Genomic DNA, 24,119 nt, shown 5'->3' with positions numbered 1-24,119 from the left:
TACACTTTAATACGTGATTATTTATTATAAGCTTGTTGATTACATCTTGAAGCTGAATATCTGCAAATGGACTGAGTTCTCATGAAAGATGCTGGGTCAGTCACTGTGGCAAATGAAGTCCAAACTAGTGTGCTCCTCAGCTGTCTGCCTAAGGATGTTAAAAAGATAACTGAATTCAGCTTGCCAGGCTAGATAATCTTTAACCACCGGCAGCGCTGCTCCATCTAGCGCACAGAGCTATTAAGGTAAGCACAAAACTACCCAGTTCTACCTATTTTGTATAATATTCTACAAGTACCCGTCTCTGTTTGTACAAATGCTGAAGGCTGTAGCTGGCTGTGAAAACAATTCTTGATTGAATCAATGAGGTAAACTATTAAAAAAAAAGCGTGGTGCTGTTCCACCTTGCAGTATGTGTATGCCATTGAGTAACGCTATTCTTTTTACACTCCCCCCGTGATTTTTAACCTTTACAGCCCCTCCTAACTGACAACCCAGGACTCAGTTTAAAAAGCATGTGTCAAAAGAAAAAATATGGAGTAAAAGGATCAACTATTCAACTAGGTTTTCTTTCAGCAACCCAGGAATAAAACCTTTGAAAGAAAAAAGAAATCAATAGTCTACCCTGGTGTAACAGGCAGGCGCTGCACTTCCCGTATGTTTCTCTTCTGAGAACTCTGCCCTCTGTCCTGTTTGATGTGTCAAACAGCCCTTAGCTGTAAGTTTGATGTGTTTGACAGCCCTTACCTGTAAGTTTTCGTACTACAGTAAATCTACAAATACAAGTCATGAGCAGATACAGGCAGAGGAAGTGTTTGCTTTGCATTTCAGGGACTCTAGAGTTGATTCCTTCCCTCCCACTCTCTCCATCTATCCCGTCAGCTCTGCACGTGGGAATTTGCACTGTGGTCAATGTTATTCCAGCAGAGGACAGCTGGATGAATGAGGTGAAACGTCAGGAGAAAAATGCAATTTGAATCATTAGTTGATGTTTTACGGCCCTGTGCTACCAATCGCTCTGGTATCTAGTGCCAGGTACAGTGGATTGGTGGTGTCCTTTGTGTTAACCCGTATCACCACGCTGCACAAAGCTAGATCTGATCTGAGGTGGATTCCTCATTGACAAAATCCTGGGAAGCTGCTTTCTCTTTTTCCAAGAGAATCCTTCCAACACCACGTGTAAGTGAAATTTCTGTCATCATCTCCTATGATGCTTGCTGGGATTTCACGAGATGCAGATAAGCACTTGAAGATAATTTAAATTCAAGTGCATGCTTGAGAAAATTATTATTTATGAAAATGAAAGGACTGTTTTTTCTATGTGCTGCCACTTTGAATGACCCAGAATTATTTACACTGCATTATTGGAAATATCACTGTAATCTTAACTGGGGATTGTGTCTCCATCCTTTTCTTCATCTTCCATAATCACTGTTTGCTTTTCTTCTGTAAGCAGCTTAGTGCCTTAAAAACAGAAGGGGAAAAAAAAAGAAGAAAAAGAAAAAAGAGAGAGAGAAAAAAAGGAGTTGATTTAAAATATTACTTCTTTAGAAAATATCAGGATAAGAAGAATCTTTCAGTCCTCTCTAATTTCTTGATCCTAACATCGTTTTCCAACATCATGGGAGTTACTCATTTATTTTTGGCACATCAGTCTCCTGATATTTAGTGAACTAGAATTGGATCACTGCATTTTTAGCTAAATTTAACAGGCACTCTTAAATCCAGGCTATTTCTGCTACCTGCGAAAAGAGGTACTGAAGTTTCCTCTGGGAACCTGTTAAAAGGGTTTGAGAAGCTAAAAAAGGGAAAGAGCTTGCATGATGAAATAAATACTGTGTTTGATCTGTGTGGCTGAGTCAGTTTATGTGAACATGTGTATGCATGCTTGTTTTCTATATGTATACAGCAATATTACTTAGATTCTGCAAATGCAGATGCCAAAAGAGACAAATGTTAGAATGCCCACATGCCAAGTGCCATCCCCATTGAAGTTATATAGTATCAATAAATTGCAAAAGCAGCCAGATTAAGATCAATGTTAAAAAACTCGGGCATGTTACTGAAGACTTTGAGCCAGTATATGAGTTACTGAGGTTTGGGATCTTAACAAGCTTTGAAGCCTAGCCATCCTAGAAGAAAAATAAAGCTTCATCCCTATCGCGAAAGCACCGAAGAACAATATGACATGATATTGAAAGGAATTTGATTTCACAGTTCAAGCACAGCATGGGGATTCCAGAAACCTTTTCATCAGCTGTAGGTATGCTATGTGAAGTATTTTTCCACATGTAAGTGCTTCCTTCTTCCGAAGTCCTTCTCTACTATATAGATAGGTTGTGGATCATACCTTCCACAAACATCTGCCTCTCCCCTCATCTCTCTGTCTCTCTTTCCCTTTCTCTCTCTCATACTTAAAACAGTAAGTCCACCCCTTACGGATCTTGAGGCTTTTATGTGATATCAACATATCACAATTGCTGTAACTGCTCTCTTTATTAGAAATTAAATTAATTGAGTGAAGAGAGGACAATGCGTTAGATAGATAGAAAATGTTCTTGATCCCTGTTTTAACAGATTGTGTTGGTTTTGCCTGTTCCCAGTAAAAAGCAAGTGACCTGTATTATATGCCCACATTCCTTGGTGTGGAGGTTAACATAGTCTAAAAACAGGATGAGGGTTACCATTGTGTTGAGACCAACGAAATCTCTCCCTAATTCTGTCTCCTGCTGTTTGCTCTCAGTCTGTGCTAACCAGCTGAGTTGTTCTGTCAAACCAACCTGTTTTGCTTCTTTCTGCATTGAAAGCCCTCTCACAGAGAAGGCTTTCAGTCTTGACGAGCTCTGAAAATAGAGCAATACCACACAGGAAGGTTTTCGTCAGCTTTGGAGTCTTTTCAAGAGGTGATGAATTAATGAAAATGTTAACCTATACTGCCCTTCATTTAAGTTAGCTCCTGCTTCATTTATATGCAGTTCTTGTGAACTAGCTGGTTTCGGCGGGACCATGAGATGAACTGAAAAGCATGAATGAATATTATTTCGAAACACAAAGGACTTCATTTGTTCGAGCAGCAGTTGAGTAACCACCATTGTTAACTGCAAAGACTTATGCCATTATATAGAGATGGATGTAAATGTTCCCCACCCAGACTTCTATTCATATAGACAACTTAGACAAATACAGACAATTTTTTTTTTTCTGTTGTCTTTGGGGTTTGGGTTGTGGGTTTTTTAGGGGAGGGTGGGGTTTTGTTGTTGTTTTTTCTTTGTGAAGCATTTGAGGAATGAAGAAAACGTAACTAAAATACGCTTAAAAAGTGAAGCTACAACGGATCATTTGATGACAGCTAACCTATTTTTTTGGGTAAACTCAGGAATAAGAGATCAGGAATGTAAGCTAAATAAAGCTGCACTGTGCTTTAGGATCGTGTCCACTCTCTTATTTGAATTACAAAGTGATGAAGGCAAAGTATGTTTCTGTAATCCCGATGGCCTGGTTATAGCACATAAACTAGCCTTTTTAGAGCAGATGCTAGAGACAGCTGGAAGGTAGCAGCCAAGCAGGGGTCCCCAGCTCTCAGCTGGACCCTCATCAGTAGCGTGCCAGATGCTTACCACAATCAATAGCAAGATGAGGCATCATTATCAACGAATGGTGACTCCAAAAGTTTCCAGTAGAGTTCAGGATTCAAAGCTCAGAGGAGGACATAGCCTAGAGCTGCAGGTTGTTAACTTTCCAGACCACAGGCCACCAGCAACTTCAAGGACTAACTACGTGCCTTTAAAATCAGCCTTTTAATGCAAAACAGTGGAAAGAGGATACAAATGGGATGTCTTAGCTAGAATTATAACACAGGGAAAGGATTTTTGTCTTTGGTACAATACCACTGATCACTTATGGAGAAAGTGTGCTTTACTGAATGTGGTTTGGAAATTCTGGGTTTAAAAGAGTGAGAAGGATGTTGGAATTGGGCAACACTTGTAAGTCAGTCTTTCTCTGTTTACTGTTTAAGTAAATCACTCAGCCTCCCTGTCTCTGTTTTCCCAGCTGTGTGTTATGAAATGCAGCTCATCCCGCAAATCTGTTTTAAGGATTGGTAGGTTGTTCTGTTAATATCCACCGAGGGATCTGACTAACGAAAGCAGCATAGAAATACAGTGTAGCCATACTTTCCCAACAGAACTTGCAACTACTTGCAATTTTTAGCTGGAGACTAGGACCTCAAAGGCTCACAGAGACATGAGAGCTTCTGTTAGGAAGCTCAAACGTATGCAGAAGAAGTTGGCTTACATCAACCGTTTGCCAGGTGCCACCTAGATCTGAACCACTCCTCCTGGGTTGTAAATCGGAAAACCACCAAGATGGCACCCGTTCCACTTGACTGCCTACAGACAACTCCTGCAGCTGGGTTGGAAGAGTATTGGAGTGCTCCAGTCACACCCCTCGCACTGGAAAAGGGCAAGAGGTGACATTAAACTGCTGTGCTTCTCCTGCGTCGCTCAGAGATTTTTCACTGGGGGGTTGATGTTATCCTAAAGGAGCTACCTTAACTAGTTTTCTAGTGCATGAGGGAGAATGAGGGTTTGAAACTGTGGTTTTTACTAGTTATCTCTGATCTGATTAAGAAACCCTAAGCAGCCACATTTCAGGAACCGCGTTCCCATATTTACACATGTATTTACATTCTTGCTCAAACCCACAGGCCTGAAGAGCTCCCAGAAATCCTTCAGTTAATTGAATATATTGCTAAGTGGGGATGGCAGTAGAGTGTCCCAGAGCTGAGTACAGGCTTTGGATCAGATTCAAATCATTTACTATCACGTGAGAGGAAAAAAAAGATTAGAATTTTGATTATATTTTGTTTTCTGGTCTAATCCCTTCAAAAAGCCGAGGTGTTGGCTGACTGAAGGGGAGCTGGCCATGGGAGGAGACCTCTGCTCGTGGCTCATTTGTACACACATGGCACAATGTTATTTGCGCCACTTCAGTAGGAATTTGAAGGTTGAATACATTTAGAAGTCAGACCCTTGTAGGGGAGGGTTTTGTGATGCCCAGGCTTAGACATTTAAGCTGGCTAAGGACTGATGTCCTTAGTCTCCTTCTGCAGACAAGAAGTAGCCGTGGGTTCCTGCAGACAGTAATGGTCAGATCCTGGTTTAGCAGCCCCCTTGGGTGTTTGCAAGGTGTAAAACTGATTCTACTTCTCACTTGAATCACGTGCCGTCCAGTAGGTATATATTGATTTTCATCACTTTGTATAGTCTGTTTGACTTGCTTTTATTTGCGATAGAAAATCTCTCTGGCCACCCAAGAAGGAGAGGGACCGTCTTAGAGTGCTCATAATCAGCTGGTCAAAATGGAGAGAGAGAACACAGCTGCCATTTTTATCTACATTTACAACAAAGCTATTTGTTTGGACAGCTGCTTAAAAAGATAATCTAGTAATTGAGCTCTGTTACTACAAACAATTAAGTGGAGTTTTTTGAATTGGCATCTGGAAGTGGTGTTTGGGAGGAAGGGGAAATGTTAGAAACGGGGACAATCCTCATGAGCAGGTCGCAAGGGATACATGTGTCACTGAGTGTGCTGCTTACTGCAGCAACGCCAATAACAGGGAGACAGGGACAGAAAGGCCTGTCTATATTTATTTAGCGCACGTAGCCCTGCCAGGGCTTCTCAGGTCTCCGAGTCTATAATTCAGGCTCTATTTTGCACAGCAGTTCCGCAAGAGCTCCGTTTGTTTGTGCTCTGTCTGCTACCTGATGGGATAACCCTGAAAGTAAACAAGTAGTAAATATTGGACCAGCCCTCAGCCACAATGAGTCACTTTTTCATAGCAAGTCGTGGAGCCACCGCTGGCGAATTTCAACCAGCAGAACGCTGTATGTCGGTGTGTATCTTGAAAAGAAAACATGCATCCTTAGGGTAGGGAGGGAATGAAATCCAGGCATTCGAACACATAGGCTACTTTGGCCCTGATACAGACACAAGTCTGCCACAGGCGGTCAATCGCTAGAAAACAGACCCAGCATACGGGATCTGGAAAAGCTGTCTGCAGGGAGAGGCAGCATCTAGCAGGCTGCTCTGAATCCATGCTGAGTGCTGGAAGGTGGCTTCACCAGTAGGCAAGAAAGCGTCATTGGAGGTATAATTGAAAACAACTGAAAAATGCATTAGTTTCTACCATTTTCCCAACAGCAAATGCACACAGTATTCACCATGCTTGCTGCCATGATCCTGCAAACTTAGTCATACTCCTCTCTGCTTTTGGGAGCCTCATACCGATTAAATGAAAAAAATTCTTACACATGTTTAAAGTCAGTTATGAAGGCTCAGATTTACAAAGAAAGGAGATGTCTACAAATACAGGTGCCTATTTGGATTGATGAAGCCATTTGCACACCTTATAATTATTAGGTGTACAGGAAATTCCATTCAAAGTGTACCTGAAACTCAGGTGCTTGATGTACTGAGCTGTCGCTTAGTCACTCAGGGCCAAAGTGTCTGTCTCAGAACCTCTTCATTTAGTGTGTCTCACTGCTCAGTAGTGCCAGCCCACAGCAGAACTGGTTCATATGAGAGGCTCCTAAGGGAACAGTGTTTTCCAGTTTGGGCACTAATTTTGGATCTGGGGTTTGTTTTTTTTGTTTTTTGTTCATTCGTTTGTTCATTAGTTCATTCATTTTTTGCTCCATCCTGTGATCTGGAAAGGGTTAGTGCATAGCATACAAACTTCCACTAGTTCCTGCATCCCTAGCTAGCACTAGTAATTAACATTTACACAGTGCTTTACATCTTCAAAGACCTTCAGCAATATTGATGAATTGAGGCTCTTCTGTGATAGAGGAATGTGGAAAACGCAATAAACAAAGGGTCTTAGGACAAAAACATGGCTGGCTGACTTCATATGATCACCAAGCACGTTAGCTGCTGCACTGCGTATTATGCCAGAAGCACAGAACTGTCTTTAAGGTGCTGTTAACGAAAAGTTCATCACAGTTTGGTTTCCTCAGTGCACGTTAGGGACTGTGGAGTTACGAGGAGGTTAATCAGGACAGCTTTGCTCCAGGTTGTTTGAGGCAGTGTGAGAGCTATGTTAGTGCTGGTGACCTAAAAATTTGCATGTGCTCAATTTGAAAAGCCGGGCAGCAGTTGGCCTTTCACAAAAGTAGGATCACGTTTGCAAGAGATAATCAAGTGATCTAATGTCTTCTTTTACTCCCTTTCTGTTCTATCCCAAAAGCATGAGTAGGGAATACAGAAAAGACTTTCCATGAGCCACCGCTGCTATTATATACTTCGACCAAATAGGTCCAGTTCAGCGGGAACTGCTAAGTACACTGGGCAGAAAAACCTCCTTCCAGCCTCCTCCCAAGCATACCTCTGACAGTAGCCATGTTTTGCTTCCTCTTTGGAGCACTGTTACCCAAGTACGTTTCTTACCTATTATCAAAGGTGGGATGTGTATTGCCGGTGTATCTTTTCTCCTGGGCTTTTTCTGCTCCAGTTCAGTGATCTGAGAGGCTGGACTCACTCTCTCTCTCTGTGGCTTCTCTGTGATACCATATCTTTTCAGCAGATTATCAGAAAAGTCTGAAAGTATGCCTGTGGGCAAGAAAAAAAAAGAAAAGAAAATGCCACTTCAGCCTTGTTCACATCGAAGAAATTTGCACCTGTGTAACTTTCCCAACGACTACTCTGAAGTAAGGCTGCACTAGTGGATGATCTGTTCGGCATGGCGTACCTACTCTTCAGGTTTTGCAATGGTATACATTTCCTCCAAGTCAATTATATCCCAAGGCTATAGACAGTGATGCTATCAGGCCACCTGGTTTCTGATTGTACTTAATGGACTAAACTGCAGCCCATCAGAAATCATGGTAAAGATGCGTGCAATCTTACCAAATTAGTTTAATCATACAGATGTTCAAGCCTCTGCTTGGGGGCAATGTGACCACACAGAAATGGCCTATTTTAACTAATGAAGCTCTGTTTTCTTTATGATATGGCTACTGTGGGCACAAAATGCACCTCTCCAGCCTCTGAGCCACTCTTCCCTAAAAGAGAATTGCTGAGGGGCAGATACATGTGAGAGCTGAACAGGGTCAAACGTGCTGAGTTCAATATCTGGATTGCAAATACTGGAAATCCCAGCTGCTTGTTTTTGACTTGCTGAATTGTTGCGGGTACGGAGGGGACCGTGCAGGTAGTTACTGGGTAACTCCTCTGTGTATGTGCAGCATGGGAAGAAGAACTCAATGCAGTGGGTACAAGAGCACAGCTCTCTCCCCGGAGAGCACAACAAGGGGTGCTTGTTAGCAGAGAGAAGCGACAAACATTTATTCCCGCTGCTGGTCTTGGAAGATCTTTAGGATTCAGTGGTAGTCTCCTGCTCATTCTTCCCTTCCCCAGGCTGGTGGCATTTGGCTCTTGAACTTCAGAGTTCTGTAGATGTGCAGCAGCAGGGAGCATCCTACAAGGAGCCCCTTTGTTGCTGCGGTGGTTTCTGGCTTCCCAAAACACCCGCCCTTTGCCAGAGTCCCCATAAGCACAAGAGCCCTGCGATTTCCAGGAGGAGCAACCCACAGCCAGCTTGTGTGCCTCTCCTGTCTCCCCCCAGCCTTATCCCCATTCAGCCTTCCCTTGAGCGCTGGGTACGAGTTGCACAAGAAAGTGCAGGGGCTGAACTGGATCCTTTTTGATTTTGGACCAGATCAAATCTGGGCATCTAGCATGGCTCAGCAGCTAGAGATAAGCACACAAAATTTATCATGTAAAGGCAGTAAGACTATGAGCTCCAAGGGAGCATGTTTTTCAGGAGCATGCACCCGCTCACCTTGGTATTCCCAGACCCTGTGAGAAAACCCTTCATCTAACAGGGAATGCCTTTGAGAAAGTCAGCCTCTCTGTTTGCCTGCCTTCCCAGGTGCACATGGTGTGGAGCTGCGTTCTTGCCCACCTCCAAGGGGACATAAGTGAATGAGGGGTCTCTGGAGCTTTGCCCAGATTCAGGCCCCTCAGCTGAATTGGGATTTCAAAGTCAAGAGATGCATTGCTCACCTGTTAGGGGTGGTGGGGTGTAAAAAGCCGGTGTATCTTTTCTCCTTGGCTTTTTTTGCTCCTGTTCAGTGTTTTGGGAAGCCTGGATGGTTTTACCTTTTCTTGGTTTCTTTTTGAGGTCACAGCTCTTAATCAGCTGCTCTGAAAGATCCTCTGCGGGGGCAAAAAAAAAAAAAAGATGAATAGAAATTGAAACTGAGGGAAAATAAAAGATGAATAGAAATTGAAACTGAGGGGAAATAATAAAGCAGATGGTGAAAAGAAAAGCTTTAATAATACTGCTTTCATCCAAGTAGATTAAAATGCCTGTGGAGAAACATCTCTTAAATAGAAAGTCAGTACAAGAGGCCTCTGTGGTATACTATGTGGGAGTCAGGTGACTTAGGTGGTCCTTCTGCTTTGTAGGTGGTAGACATAAAGCAGAGGGAGAGAGTTGTGGGCAGCTTTGTGTTACATGGCAGAGGGAAGGCTGCACCATCATGTGCAGAGGTCCCATGGCCATCCCTGTTTTGTCCAGCACTGACTGTGCGGGTTGTCTTCAAGAGTTACAAGGGCGCTTTTGTGAAGGAAAGATTTATGTGGGGGGGGTCAGCCTGAGGTATTGGTTAACCTAGCCAGTATATTGTTCCCTTCAAGAGTTGGGTTTATTTCCAGAGCCACTGAGCTGTTGGTGTTTGCTTTTGATTTACATACCATTACACTGGATTTTTGGTTTTCTCTTAAAGCAAGCCTTGGCTCAGATGGTCAGTACAGTTTTTCTGCGAGGATCTGCATTTGTGGGTGCTTATGCAAGCTGAAAATATTGAATCTAGCCTGTCATTAGTATCATCATGCAAACCAATCCTTTGATTTCTTAAAAGTTGCTTGTTTGGCTTCAGCAGGGTCCCCTACCCCCACCCAACCCCTGACTGCAGACTTGGGTGCAACGGGACTTGGTTCCAGGCTCTCTCACACTATTTGAGGCAGCAGTACATCTGTGAGCCAGCAGGTAGACATGGGAAGGACGACCTCCGGGTGAAATCCCTGGAAGATGTGGGATCATTTTCTGGCTCTCACAGGCTTCCTGCATGGTCCATTTAACCTCCCGCTGCCTCAGTTTCCCAACTGTAGAATGGGACACGTTCTGTACTTATTTAAATAAGTAATTTTACAGAACAATTATGTTTGGTATGCCAGCAGTTGTAAAAGTGGTGCCTTTGGCTAGAAATGCTGTGTGGCAGAGGCAGAACTAGGATACCTTCCTTGCAGGCCAGATAAACAAAGTTTATAAAACTGTGCTTGCCTGTGGTGAGACACTTCTTTTTGACAAGCAAGTGAAATTGCATTTGTGTTTCATTATTGTCATCACAAGAGTAACAACGAGCAAATAGATTTTTGTTTCTGGGTTGCTAAATCTTCATGACAATTTTGCAAGGCGGGAGTGAAGTAATAGCATTTGAAGCAGAGGCAAGACCATGAATATGTAAGAAGCACATCTATCAAGTATGAAGTCTGGTATTTAGGAGTGTGGTGGAACAAAGGTGCCTCTGGTACTCTCAGTGCAAAAGTTATGTATGAAATACGCCCAAGAGAGGAAACAGATTGACAATGAAGGAGAAAAAGTATTTAGAAAGCCGCCCCAGTGGAGGCAAAAGGGGTGTTTGAAACCTTTTACCGAAATTGCGTATGGAAAATGTGTTCAGGGAAGGCACAGCTATATCCTAGCTTTCAGGTTATTGTGGTATAAATGAAGAAACTGCTCTACTTTTTCTACCAGGGAAAAGAACAATGACTCTTTTTCCTTTCTCCTCTTTAATTAACCTTGCTCTAGAGCTTTGGCTAATATTTATATGCAGGAAAAACACTCTTTGCCCTTCCATCTGGCATCAGAAATGTCAGCAGAAGGTGTAATCTATCGAGTTTCATGAGGGCTCAGTTGTGTTGCTGGAGGGGAAGAACAGGCACTGGACAGGACCTAATGATGTGAAGACAACACCTCTCTAATTACTGCAATGACATCATCTAGTAACACTTACCTAAATGATTACATTGTGAATCTCGCTTGTCCAGTCTGTCTTCTGGGATATCAAGTGGCTGAACACATTCTGTTGACATCATTGAAATGGACTTTTCTCCCCCTTTGAGGCTACTACACAAAAAAAAAAAAAAAAAAAAAGCAGCAGCATGACATAAAACAGACATATTGGTGTTATATATCCACTTGCTAGCCAGATCATGAGAAGTTCTTGTCTTCCAGCTGCTCTCTGTCATGCAGTCTGCTGGCCTGATTTTGCTCACGCGCGCTAAGAGATGCTTTTATTCACTGCCTTGGTTACACACGCAATATCCCATTTTTCCACCTACCTTGCTGTAAGCAACCCACACTAGCATGTGAAATACGTTGGCTCCACAGAAGAATACTGACTTTGATCATACAGAAAGTGCGATCACATACACAAAGTAAATGGAAATAGGATGTTTTGTTCTGGTTTTCTCCAATTTTTCTCAACTGTAAACTAAGGATCATACTTGGTGTTTATCATACAATCTGACTTTAATTACGAATGCTGTTGAGTTAGTCTTACAAGTCCAGCTCCTCTAAGAGAGCTTGGATATCCCTGAAGACCCAGCTGTAAGTGCTGCCTCTGAAAGACGGCCAGTGCCCATAGACCCCAAAGCCAGCATGAAGTGGACTTACTCATCACCTTGGTAAGAGCATGGGAACCCATTTCACAAGGCTGTTTAAGCACCCACGCTCTGTAGGTCTCGCTGGATTGCTGTTTTGGCTGTTTTGTCCCCCTTTACTCACAACGGCAGGAGGTCCTGGAGCCCAGCCTCCTACCTGAGCTCCCCCAGCATCCCCCAAGCTGAGATTTGATCCTGGACTCCGTCACTCTGGGACTACCCCAGATGCCATCACAAGAAGAAGAAAATTAGACCGTTTTTTACTGCTGATCATTTCTATGGTTGCTTAGCAGAAACCCGTCAGAATGACAGAGCAATGTTAAAGGAAAAAAAACTTCAACCTGAAGGTGCAGTCTGAGTGACCTGGGTGTCTCCCTTCAGCCAGCATTAGCTGTGGCAGTTTCTTACTCACAACCTCTGTTCTCCATTTTTGGGGAATAAGAGCAGACTGAGTTCCTTGTAGGGAAGAGGAAGGCAACGGGGAAGAGAAAAAAACAGAAGACAAGAAGAACAGTAGAAGAAAGACAGGAGGAATTGGGAAAAAACAGAGGAAGGAAGGGGAGGTGAAGAAGGAACGGTAAATAAAAGAGAAAGGTGAAAGAAAAGGCCGTTGGAGAAAAATAGTGAAAAGGAGGATGGGAAAATAGGAGACTACTGTGGGAGTTTGTTTTTATCTTGCTGGAGGTAAAGAAATTAACTATATTATTTCTCTGTAAATTGCAGTGGTTGTTTGTCAACAAGAAACAAAACAGTAGGGGAGTTTTAACCTCATTTCTATGACTAAACTTGTGTCTATATAAAGAACAATTAATCCTCAAGCAAAATCCAGTCACATAAATATTTGCCAAACAAAATATGAAAGGTCGCACTCATAATAATGTACTGAGCTAATTCTTCAGAGGATGGAAAAACATGTCCTAAACTTCAGTGACTTCAAAGTAAGTGGAGCAACACTGGCTGACAGTAATAAAGGTCAGGAACATTGACTCATAATGTATGTATGAGACTAACTCCCATGCCCTTCAGTATTCAAAATTCACAAAAATTTGTAAAATTCTACAAATTCTTAAATACCTTACTGAATCAGGCCTGGATAAGGGGTTAGACCTCCGGCTGTTCACTGCAGAACTGTCCCAGTCCAGCCTCACATCTGTACTAAAGGATTATACTGCCTGGAGACTTCATTTACATCTACAGAAAAAATCATCTTCCACTTGGGAAGTCCCCGCATAAAGAAATCTTTGAATGGTATGGTTGCTCTGTTTATCCACTGTATAAATAAGCTATAGCTATGGCTTAAAATGAAGCAGTCATAATTTTATTTAAAACAAAAACTTCTTATCTGGCCATATGAAGGCTCACACTGCATTTTGTGATTCGAGGGAGTTTTTTTTCTTCAGTGCCATTTGATTTGATCAGATTTGATTAGAGCACGCTGGCTAAATATTGATTGTAGGGAAAATGTTATTTTCTGAAGGGTACTCTGTTTAGAAAGTTTTCAGTAAAATCAGGGACTCCATTTCAGACACTATGGACTTTTTTTGAACAGGTCTTGAGGCAAAAAAGCTGAGGACAGATAGTAAAATTTAAATGTAAAATTGGTAGCAAATTATACTGACTGGAAATGCTTTATAAAATATGATTAATTTTGGTTTGATTTCACTAAGTCGTTTCATTGAGTTATTTCACCTAATAAAAATTAAGCTTTGTAAAGAGGCTTAATTTAGGATCTCATAATCTTAGATTATGAGAGACTTCCTTAATTATTTTTTCTTAATACAATAGTTTGAAAAATAGTATTCTAAAATAAATCTCTTAGATCTCTCTTCACATTTTCACAGCCACAGATGCCAAGCCCTTGGCACCTTCAGTGCTTTAAAACATGGCTTTACAGCCTAACTTCTGACACACACACACCCTTTTTTTTTTTTTTTTTAAAGTTTGCCCTGCAGCCAGCATTGCCTTGCTTACAAAACTGTTTCCACACTGCACATTGTGACAGTCTGTGTGACAAAAGAATAAAAAGAGAAAGATTACCAAAATGTATCATGAGTTTTGGTATCTTGGGTGTATATACATTGCATACGATGTGCGAACCTGTGAGCGCAGTTACATCCTGCCGCTGTGCATTACACACGGACCTCTCGTCCAAAGGAGAGGTGATGTATGTGAGCCTTGTAATGGTGCTTTCCCAGACCGCTAAAATCAATTCCCGCCGCTAAAGAAACAGATTCCCCAGTAACGTTTCACGTGGGAGTGAAGACTGCTATGGGGACTGTATGAAGTCATTAATATGCCTTTACAAATGGAAGCACATTCTCGGATTTTCGTGTGTTAAGTGCAACTCTTCTCCTAGCAGCCCTCACGCTAGCACGGTTTGCGTTCTCTGCTGCCCTCAGTCACCTTGGTAGGTAATGCTTGCTATTTATGTGATGGACTAAGGTGCTTTTTTTCTTGCACTGTGTTATATCTCTTGATATAATGATCCACATTCATCCTTTGTGCAACTGTAATGGTTACAGTGGAGCTCTAAATCACACTCAGCAGGAGACACTTCCGGAAATGCCTATAGATTTTTCCATATGAATTAGGATTCAATAGTCATTTAGCCTGAGACTTTGCTACAATGCAGCTAGGCTGTACCACCCCCCTGCAGAGATATGTGCCTAAAGGACTCACCTCGAATCTCTTACTTTTGGGAAAAGACAGGGCTGATAGAGACACCTTAAATGCTTCCCTAAAGGTTGAGACAAGTTCTAGCTTTGCCTACGTAGTTTTGCATTTGCTCCTTGTAAAAGCATTCGGCATTCAGTAGGATTGGCACTACTTACGGACAGAGAAGAGCAAGGAATGATAAGGCAGACTGAAAAGTGCAGGTATGAGTAAAAGCTACTTCAGCCTCATGTGGATGAGCTCTCACGCTGAGTCACTGTCATATAACAGCAGGACTCCTTTGGGCATGCACACTTCTAAGAGATGGTGATTCAGATGACAAATACCTGAACTTTTCACTTTCTAGATATCAGCTTTGGATTTCTAGGTAGCTTAAAGCACACTCTAATTTTTTTTTCAGAATTCTCAGTTGCTGTATCTGCTTGGCTGAAGTGCCCAAATAAAGCTATCCAGAGAAAGGAGATGTACAGCTCCTACCACTTGCTAACATAGTCTTAAAACACACAAATGCATGCAAATAATAGGATTCCTTTCTTTGCTTAAATTGTGGGTCTCCATCAAAAAGTCCACCAATGCAACCAGTTCCGGGCTTCAATTAGGTAAAAATATTTTGCCTAGAGACGGACAAAGAAGCCGTCTGGTTTACTATTTTAGTGAGCGGTTGGTTTAATGTAGATATTTGTCGCAAGTAATCAGGCTAGAGCTTAGGGAATACTCAGCAAAACTACTCTCACATATTTCTACCAAAATGATGTAAATCTTTTGAGGCCACCTGATCATGTGACATTTAAGCCAACTTGAAACGAAATCTCATGAGAAAAACCTAACTTGTAAGATAGAAAACTAAAGCTTTGAGAACAAAACTGAAGAGCTGGATTTTTTTCATTTGATACTGAACCAGGCACAGAAATGGCTTCGGATAGGGGAAAGTTAAATCTCCATTTCTTGTCTTCTCCCAGGATTTGAATGGTTGTAGGTGCTGTGGAGCTACATGGAAATTAGGTAGCTATGGGTATTTGTATCCAGTCTCAAGGGACAATGCAGTTCTCAAATGAGTCATCAGTAGGCAATCATTCTTAACTGTGAGATGGAGAAATGAATTGCTGATCTGCAATTCTTAAAGTTTACAGGAGCTAAGTAGGCATCCATGTCAATAGTCCTCACCACCGCACATTAAGGGCATGACTTGTTACACCTGCATGTCATTTCCTTGTATGTTGAATACTTAGAATTTCTGCAATGACCCTTTGTAAGGTCTCCACAAACTCTGCTTTTGAGGACTTCAGTAGACCATGTGGTGTTGTCCACAAGTATGTGGATATTTCTTTTTTTTGTTGTTGTTGTTCAGGGGAATGTTTTGTTTCCACAATTGACTAAATCCCCAAGAAAAAAAACACACACTAGTTTGCAGGACATGCATAATCATTAAAGAAACTGTTGGCATGTTGACATGGATGCTACATAAATAAAAATACTCGACAGCATCCTTGTTGGGTGGCAGCAGGCAATCGGAATTTATTGAGTATTTATTTTGGTAGGTTGATAATAGTGTTGCCACAGAAGCTTGTATGACACTATGTACCTATCTTCTGCTGGACCCAGAGCACTTTGTAAGAACATATTTTTGCCATGAGCAGAGAGGAGGAGAGTTCAAGAGCAGAAATGGAGGCCACTTGGGGCCCTGGGGTGGGACACCACGCAACTGTGCTTGTCCACATTCCCGTAGGCAGGGCCTGGCTTTGCTGCCGCTGATGCACTCGATAGTTTGAAGTGGGAACAAGTGGGAATATCTTACAGTGTGCTGCCCTGTGCAGACACAAGGCAGAGGTTGGACTGCAACAGCTACAGTCCGGCCTGCACCGAGGGCAACGCTTCGCTACCCTGCCCAAAGAGCTGCTCAGGCATCAGGGTTTGCCCTTTAAGACTGGTGCGTCTCCTCCCACCACGCTCACACTTACGGTCTCCTGACAGGTTTTGATTATTAAATTATTTTCAATTGCTTTGCCCCTCTCTCTCTGCTTGCAATGAGCACATGAGCAAGGAGGGACAGGGAGGTTCCCAGCCTCCTTACCTGCTCTTCTCTTCCCTCCCTAAACCTACATGGGAGGCAAAGACAGACTTGTCCTTCCTTCTGTCGCATGTCCTCTGCAGGGTCCTATAGTGTGAGTAGGCCCGTTATTTGCACGAAGTCATTTGCAAATGTGTAAAGAAGGAATAAGATACTATCATCTGGATGTAGTCATCTTGCACCCACCTTCCCAACACGGAGCTCATCTGAAACAGCTGAGGGCCAAGGGGAATGGTGCCACACCTGGCTGCATTTGGCTGCTTCCACCTGCACTCAGCCTTGGCTCCTTTACTAGCAAATACGTACCTTCACCCATACCCTGGTCCTATCCTAGCCCGGTTACAACAGCTTCCTGGTCAAATCTTGTGAATAAAGCAAGGCAACCCATCTACTGCAGTCAGAGTAGAAAATAGATGCCCTAAAAGAAGAAAGTCTGGGTGTTCCTGCTTTGCATTCCAAACTTTTCATTACAAGTTTTACTATATGCTTAATGTTACTTTATTGGAGTGATGTCTTCCTGGGCACAGAAGACAGCCTCATGCTACTGCACAGAGTTTCTTCTTCAGTTATTTGGGCACTAGGCTGCTCTCTCCAGGCATTCTTGTCAGAGTAGTCTGATTTTGATTTTTCTAAAGCATATTTAAAATTCTTAGGAAACACCTAAGTATTTGAAAACCTGATCCTGGTGTCTCCCTCCACCCAAAACCGCTGCTACTAATAATTGCATAGATGCAGAAATCCCACAGAATTGTCTGGGAGCAGTTTCCTCTCACAGACAGTGCACTTCTGGAGGCTAGTTCAAAACCCACGTTGAGCTGTGGACTGACTCCTACCTCCCATAAACTTGTAAAAAAAAAAAAATCCCAACAGTTAAACTTTGGTCAATGGAAAAAAATGCAAGGTACTTTTGCACAGGTTCTGGTCAGAAAGGTTTTGTCTTTGGCGATAATAAAAAATACAAAGTCTTCCTTGATTATTTTCTTGAGGTACGAACTAACCCTTGCACACACCAATCTTTCGTAGTGGGATAAGAAATCCTGATACCCATTCCCACTCTGCTGGCTTGCATTATCCGCTTGTGAACTGTCCCAGCAGTTAAAGTTAGTTGAAGCAGTCGTCTCTAGAGCACTCTCCTCCCCACGACCCCATCCCACGCATTGCAGCCTCAGTGCGGTTGCACCCCAACTTTCCCAGCATGGGACCATCCCCAGCCCGCTCCCCGCAGAGTGGGGACCCCAGGCTTTCCTGCTAGTCCCCACGGGTGACGCGGGCAATTTGCCTTGCTGGTGGTGGCTGCTAAAGGGGGAAAACAAAAGAAAAAAAAAAAGAAAAAGAAAAAAAGAAAAAGAAAAGAGCAAAGCAAGAAGCCACCCAGGCGGGAGGGAAGCGTGTGGATGAAGTACTTACGAAGCGGTGTGAGGCGGTGGGGAGGGTGCGATTCGGCGTCGGGACTCGCTGGAGCGGGACCTTTCTGGGCTGGGGCTGCAGGCGATGCTCCTGCTGCCTTATCTAGGGAGCGGCGGCAGCCGTCGCTGTGGCAACGCCGCGCTCAGGCGTCCTCCGGGGGGCTGGGGAACATCAGCATCACCGCTCCCCTGCCCCACCAGCGGGTTTTAACCGTGTTTCCTTCCTCTTCGGTGAGTTGCTGAGGCCGAAGGAGAAGGAACAGGACGGGGGAGACCGGCAGCGCCTCAAGGCGAAGGCATCGTTCCTGCCAGACGACCAAGAGCCGCAGACGCTGCTGCTCTCAGAGGAGCAGGGGAGGATGCGGAAACTTCAGCAAAGAAAGCCAAAAGGCGAGCTGCAGCCACCGAGTCAAGAGGCGCAAGGAAAATGGCAAGGGGAGGGAGTGAGGCTGATGCCGTCTGGGACCCAGGGGAGAGCTGTGTGTAAAAGTGGAGCGAGGAGGCAGGGCAAGTGTCGAGGAGCAGCACCGTAAGCACTAAAAGTGATGGACACCATCTCCAGTGCTGAGGTTCAGAGATGACTGCGGTGTTTGTGTATGCATCTGGCCACAACCAGTTATACAAGCGTGGTATTTATGGGGCCAGGCAGGGAGTCTTCTGTGGCTGTCAGTTGGTTGCCAGTCTCTTCTATTTTAGCCCATGCCTTTGGATGGGGCTGTTATTTCAACTGAGGGAAAAATATACAAACATGCCTGATGGTGGAAAAGCTCTGGGAGGAACACTCTACTCAGTGGTGAGACTGTGAACTGCCCCTCTCTTACTATTCATTTGCAACAAAAATGCCTTTGTCTATGCCCTTTTATTAAGACATCTTTTAAAAACTGTGACTGCTCACAGCTGCGGTTATCTCCTCCTTCTCTTTTCCCCTGCTCAACGACTGCAATTCAACAGCACCAGCGTGCACTGCATACTTTAAATTAGTCAGGGTTTCTTTCGTAAATAATACACTGTACATAGGCCCAAAGGGGCAAAGTGCTAATTCCCAGCCCTGCAAACTGCGCAGCACCCTCGGATTCTGTATGTTTCAGGTGCGGTTCTGCAAAGTGCCAAGCATGTCAAATGCTCTAAAGGCACCACCTGGCAGCACTGTGAGCTTTCCCTGTCAGTGTCTGGGAGAGACAAGCACATTCATTACCTCGCAGAGCATAAGTCAGTCGTGCGTGTTTAGGTGTCTCAGAGACCCATTTTTAAAAAGCAAGCTCATAAACTTAAATCCGTCCTGAAAAAATGGAGCATGGGCTCCTAAGTAAAGTACACTAAGAATTTTTTGGCAAGATTAAGATTTCTAACTGAAAATAAAAAAAAAACCAACCCAAAACTCCTCCAAACCACACAACCCCCAAGCTGCTCATAAAAAAAAAATTGTTTTTTATGAGTTGCCCATTTCCATATAACTTTGATTTTACATTCAACATTGTCAAGACCTCTCTGTTGCAGTGAGTTTTAAATAAGAAAACCCTCTATTTTTACACTGAAATGCCTTTTACTTCGAAACACAAGTTATTTCATATTTTCCTATGAACTCAGAAAAATCAGAATGAGATCACTGAAAAATAGGTTCATGAAACAAAACGCTCATATCAGAAATATATTTTGAAACTCAGTTCAAGATTGCCTTTTTGCGTTTCATTGTCCTGATTGAAAAAGTCAGTCAGTCATTTATAGCACTGGAAGAATTCCCCGATAATGAGAAAATAATTTCCTGTTCTAGCCACCAGTTCCCAAGGATGCTTTGGGAATGTTACAGGATAGCTTTAATGGCGAGGAAAGTGGCCTGTCACACTCAGCAAGATCACACGTCCAGCCCTAGTCACCTCTTACGTTTGTCAGGTACCACACGACACCACAAAGCGTTTTACTGCAGCAGCAGATTTATCCCAGTCTTTCCAGAGGGGCTGTCGCGTTACCAGTGTGATGGAGGATTTACTCCCAAATCTGATCTTTTAGATGTTTACAGTTGTTGTCCTGCTTGTAAGAGGGTTGGGTCTCCTGCCAGCTTTCTAATCCTTCCTGTTCAGTTATTTCACAAACACAGCCTGGAAAATAGTCTGAGTCTGTAATAAATCTGCACTTTAACCCTCTTCCCTCGTACATGAGTATTCCCATCAGCACTTGGGGAACTACTCATGTAATTAAAGATAAGCACATGTCTAAAAGTTTCCAGGCTAGTGCTTTAGAAGACAGGCAATGCAGCTTTGACAGATGGGAAAGGAGGGGACCGTCTAATAGAAACCAGATAAATACACAAACACATATATATACACACACACATATGTACGTATATGCATACATATATGTATATATAACTACTACCTACCTACGGATTTGTTATTTTTGTATCTATTTCTGGCTTGGTTTGTAGTTCAAGGGTCAAATTTTCACATGTCCAGAGGGCAGTGAGGATCTGGCCTTCCTTTGATACATTTTTCTTGTTAAAACTTTCCTTTTCTACACCCAAAAGTTGGCTAACTGACGCTTTTCAGCACAGCATAAGAGAGTGATTTCTTGAAAGATGCATGGTGCCCCTTGATGTTATGCTTGCTGGTCAATAGCAGGTCTACAGCTGGTTTTGCAATGCAAGCACAGCTGGCTTTTCAACACTGCGGTAACTAGTAAAGATTATTTTCCAGCTGTAATTTTGCTCGCAGTGAACTCACTTTGAATCTGTCCAAATTGAAGACCAAAATCAGGTCTCACTCATGGCAGTGCCAGTCCAGTATGAACCAGTTAAAACACTGGATTTATAGAAGGGGAAGCCAGATAAAGCTCTGTTCCTTACAGATTACTGGTGCCATGCTCATTCTGGCATAAGTGAATCTACAGTTTGGGCCAGATCATATGGGATAAATGAAGCAGGACTGGTGAGATGAGAGGGTTGGTTTTTGAGGAAGTCCTGGTAGAACAAGACTATTATTATGCCTTGATTCATAATACATGGGGGGTTGGTTGGTTGGTTAGAAGTCTTACATTAAATAAAAATTCCCACTTTTGGGATGGGAGGGGAATTACTCCAAGTAGAACACTCAGCTTGGCCGAGTGCTGAGGCTAGCAAACCTCAGACTCCATGGGGCTTTTAAAATGCCTGTGCTTTCTCCTTTTCTGCTCTCCTCTGTACCATCATTAAAATAGTTCTACTGTGATGGATTTCTATGCTGGTCCTCTTTAAAAACCACTGTCTTTTTAATAAACATTATGGTCTGGAAAAAATGCCAGACACTCAAAGGAGGCTGCCTACAAGGCACGGGTGTGGAACAGGGCAGCCGATGCTGCCTGCAGAGGCAAGGATGAGACTGCTGGGAAGGAGGTGAGACTGTGCTGCATAGGAGAGAAACAAGGCACTGGAGACCATCAGGTGAGTCATATCACAGTACGTTCCCATGCAAAACCCTCTTTCTAAAGAGGTGAGGGTGAGCATGATTATGAGTACCAGGAGACCCGTTGTCCTAAAGATGATGTAGTAGTCACCTCTGCATATCCCATATCTACTGCAGAAGACCATGAAAGGCATTAAAAACTAGTATACAATCAAAGGTATATATGGAGATGTTTCACTGTGGTTCTGTGGGGTTTTGTATTCAACTGCTTACATTACCGTTTGTTCAGATTTGACTTTCAACCCCTAGCACTATTTTCAGATGAAATAAGAAGTGCTGATAAGGTGGAAGTGAAGGGTGATTTCATTTTAACAGGTCTTAGGCATCTGAAAACTGTTAATGATCCAGCCTCAAGCAGCTTCTCTATGCAGTAACATGTAGTTATATCCAAGCTAATACTCCCTCCAGATGAGCAGACTCAGGGCTCACGCTATCCTGATGTGCTTAAGCACAGCTTCAGCCTGGGCTGCTTATTTCTGTGTGAAAGTGTACTGCACGGTACAGAAAGTTTGGTCCAGGTTTATGCCAACTCCTAAGCCGCTGCATGCATGTGCATGCCCAGAGTAAATTTATACATGGAGAATTAAGGAATTGTATCCTGTAAGGACCAATTTATTAATTTAGTCACTTTATAAATGTTGTCATAGGTATAAAACGGACTATGGTTGATTAAATAAGTTACTTTGCAGCCAGAGCAGTTCGATCAATAGATCAATGTGCAGTGTTGTTTTTTTTAATCAAACAGATTGCTTAATGTACAGTCAACACTTGTCTTTGGTGGTTTCCCTTTAAGTTGTGGAGGTTAAAAGTGCCATAGATTGAAATCTGCACTCAGTGCGCCTAACTTTTCAGACAAATGATGATAAACATTGACATTTTCCCTTATATATAAAAGAATATGCATATAGGGGCATAAGTTGCATTTATCACAGACCCAAACATATAGATAGCTCACATTTTTTAAACAGAAGGCTTACTTGAGGAAAATCATTGCGACGTCCTGAAAGGCAGCACGTTTGTCCTGGGTCCAAGAGGGAAACCATCTGTGTTTGTTGTACTGCTGAGTGAAGCCTTCGAGGTTGGAGCAGTCTCTAATGCCCAGAGGAGTCTGGGATTTGTATCTACCCTGACAGATGGCTCTCATACAAACGTCCTTCCTTCTGCCCCTGCAAAGGCTGGGGGGATTACGAAGGAGACCTAAAAGGCTGGAAGAGAATAACCCCATTTAGAGTGTCAAAGGGAGTTTCTATATCAAGAGCCAGAGTGTCATGCCAAGGCTCTTTGTGCAAAGCCAAGGGAAAAAAGTATCACACGAAGTTGACATGAAAGTGATTGTAGATTAACCTGTGCTTTTACATTTAGATAGATAATTCAAAGTTTTCTGATGTATCTAGTCTGTAACCAAGTCTTCCTGCTTACTTCAGGAGGAGTAAACCAGGAGAAAACAAGGAAAGACAAAGACGTGGCTTTAAATGAGGGAGAAAAGTTTTAAAGTTTGGTGCTCCTAAAGACTCCGGTCCATGGTTTTCATTGATCCTTATGTCAGGAGGCTTGGGGGGGAGTTACTTTTAGGGAAAGACAGATGTAAAAATCCAGCAAATGGCAGATGGTAGTGGAAAACTATATTCCAGGGAGACTTGGGACAAAGCAGTAGCAGATGACCTCTGGCCCATGTAACTTGTGCTTCTCCTTAAATGCATCACTGTTATGCAGAATGGAGCAAAGTGGGAGCTGGGGTGGGGTGAAAGCTGCCCTTTATCTCTGAGAGAAGTCTCTCTCCTTCCTTTTCCAGGGGCACTAGATCTGTCACGTTGCTCCTTTTCCTGGGGCACCCGCTGCCATTCCTCAACCTACCCTTTAACTTCTTGCTCTAGTTAATTAGGTGCTGAACCCATGTCTTCCTGTGCATTGACACACAGGGTCTTTCTGCTAAAACACTATGGACTTGACAAGATTACAGCATTTCTAACTATGCATGCAAGCATTATATTTTTCAAATATCATCACAGCCCTCCTGCACTTACAGCTTAAAATATTAAACAGCTTCTAAAACACCGCTGTGTTTGCTCTCCTTTCTAACACCCTCCATGCTGGCTGCTTTGTTTTACTAGACTGCGAACCTGGGAAGAAAACAACTTCTCTGACTGGAAGTTACATGCATGGGTGTGAGAAATGCCAGTGCCTACAACATGTGCTTATCTCTCAGACTAGAGACAGAGACTCATTAGCAAACTCGGGCTGTCCCTGGGCCTGTCTGTGCCTCGCAGCAGGATGGCAAAGAGACGTAGACATCTGAGATGATGTCTGTGAACTTTCCTGACAAAGGGTATTTCAGCATGTGTTATCCAGTAAACACTTTATTAAAAGAGGAATAAACTAGGCTTGATTGAAACCAGACCAAAAGTCTTCCAACCCAGGGCATGAAACAAAGAAGCAAGGAGCGGAGCGATCCACATGGGAGGGTTCTCAAAGAAATTCAGGGAAGGTGAATACTACCTCCTCTCGACTTCCCTGGGAATTTCCAGTTCGCTGCAAGCATCTTGAAAAATCCTACGCGCCCTTTATTCTTCACGTTATAGCAGCACCACAAGCTCTCTGCTAGTCGCTGCCCTCCCGTGCAATGAGAGTGCATCACTGCGCTGACGAACTTCCAGTGGCTGGCTCAGGTCTCGAGGGGGGACGTGGACAGAGATGCTGACTTGTCCAGTATTGCTCAGTCAGTGGCAAGCTATGAGCTGTATCTCTGGCATTTCTCAGCAGCTCCACTCTGTAGGAAGAGGTAAGAACACATCTTTCCATATCCTGAGTTTT

The 24,119-nt window shown here is 43.2% G+C and overlaps 1 protein-coding gene across 2 annotated transcripts; it reads right to left on the bottom strand.

The window, feature by feature from the left end:
• On the bottom strand, nt 1–22,334 carry PPP1R17 (protein phosphatase 1 regulatory subunit 17). 2 transcript variants are annotated; one of them, XM_076332291.1, is made up of 5 exons: nt 22,286–22,334; nt 11,079–11,191; nt 9,064–9,216; nt 7,447–7,608; nt 1–1,464 (listed from the first exon to the last, which is right to left on the bottom strand). In XM_076332291.1, exons 1-5 carry the CDS (start codon nt 22,297–22,299, stop codon nt 1,385–1,387), a joined length of 522 nt encoding a protein of 173 aa, XP_076188406.1. In that variant the 5' UTR covers nt 22,300–22,334; the 3' UTR covers nt 1–1,384. The 2 variants fall into 2 exon arrangements, with proteins under 2 accessions (XP_076188406.1, XP_076188408.1); XM_076332293.1 differs by lacking the exon at nt 22,286–22,334 and adding an exon at nt 17,876–17,945.
• Between the last annotated feature and the right edge of the window lie 1,785 nt (nt 22,335–24,119).

Source organism: Aptenodytes patagonicus, chromosome 2, assembly GCF_965638725.1.
Source record: "Aptenodytes patagonicus chromosome 2, bAptPat1.pri.cur, whole genome shotgun sequence".
NCBI lineage: Eukaryota > Metazoa > Chordata > Aves > Sphenisciformes > Spheniscidae > Aptenodytes > Aptenodytes patagonicus.
This window is presented reverse-complemented; position numbering and strand designations above follow the sequence as displayed.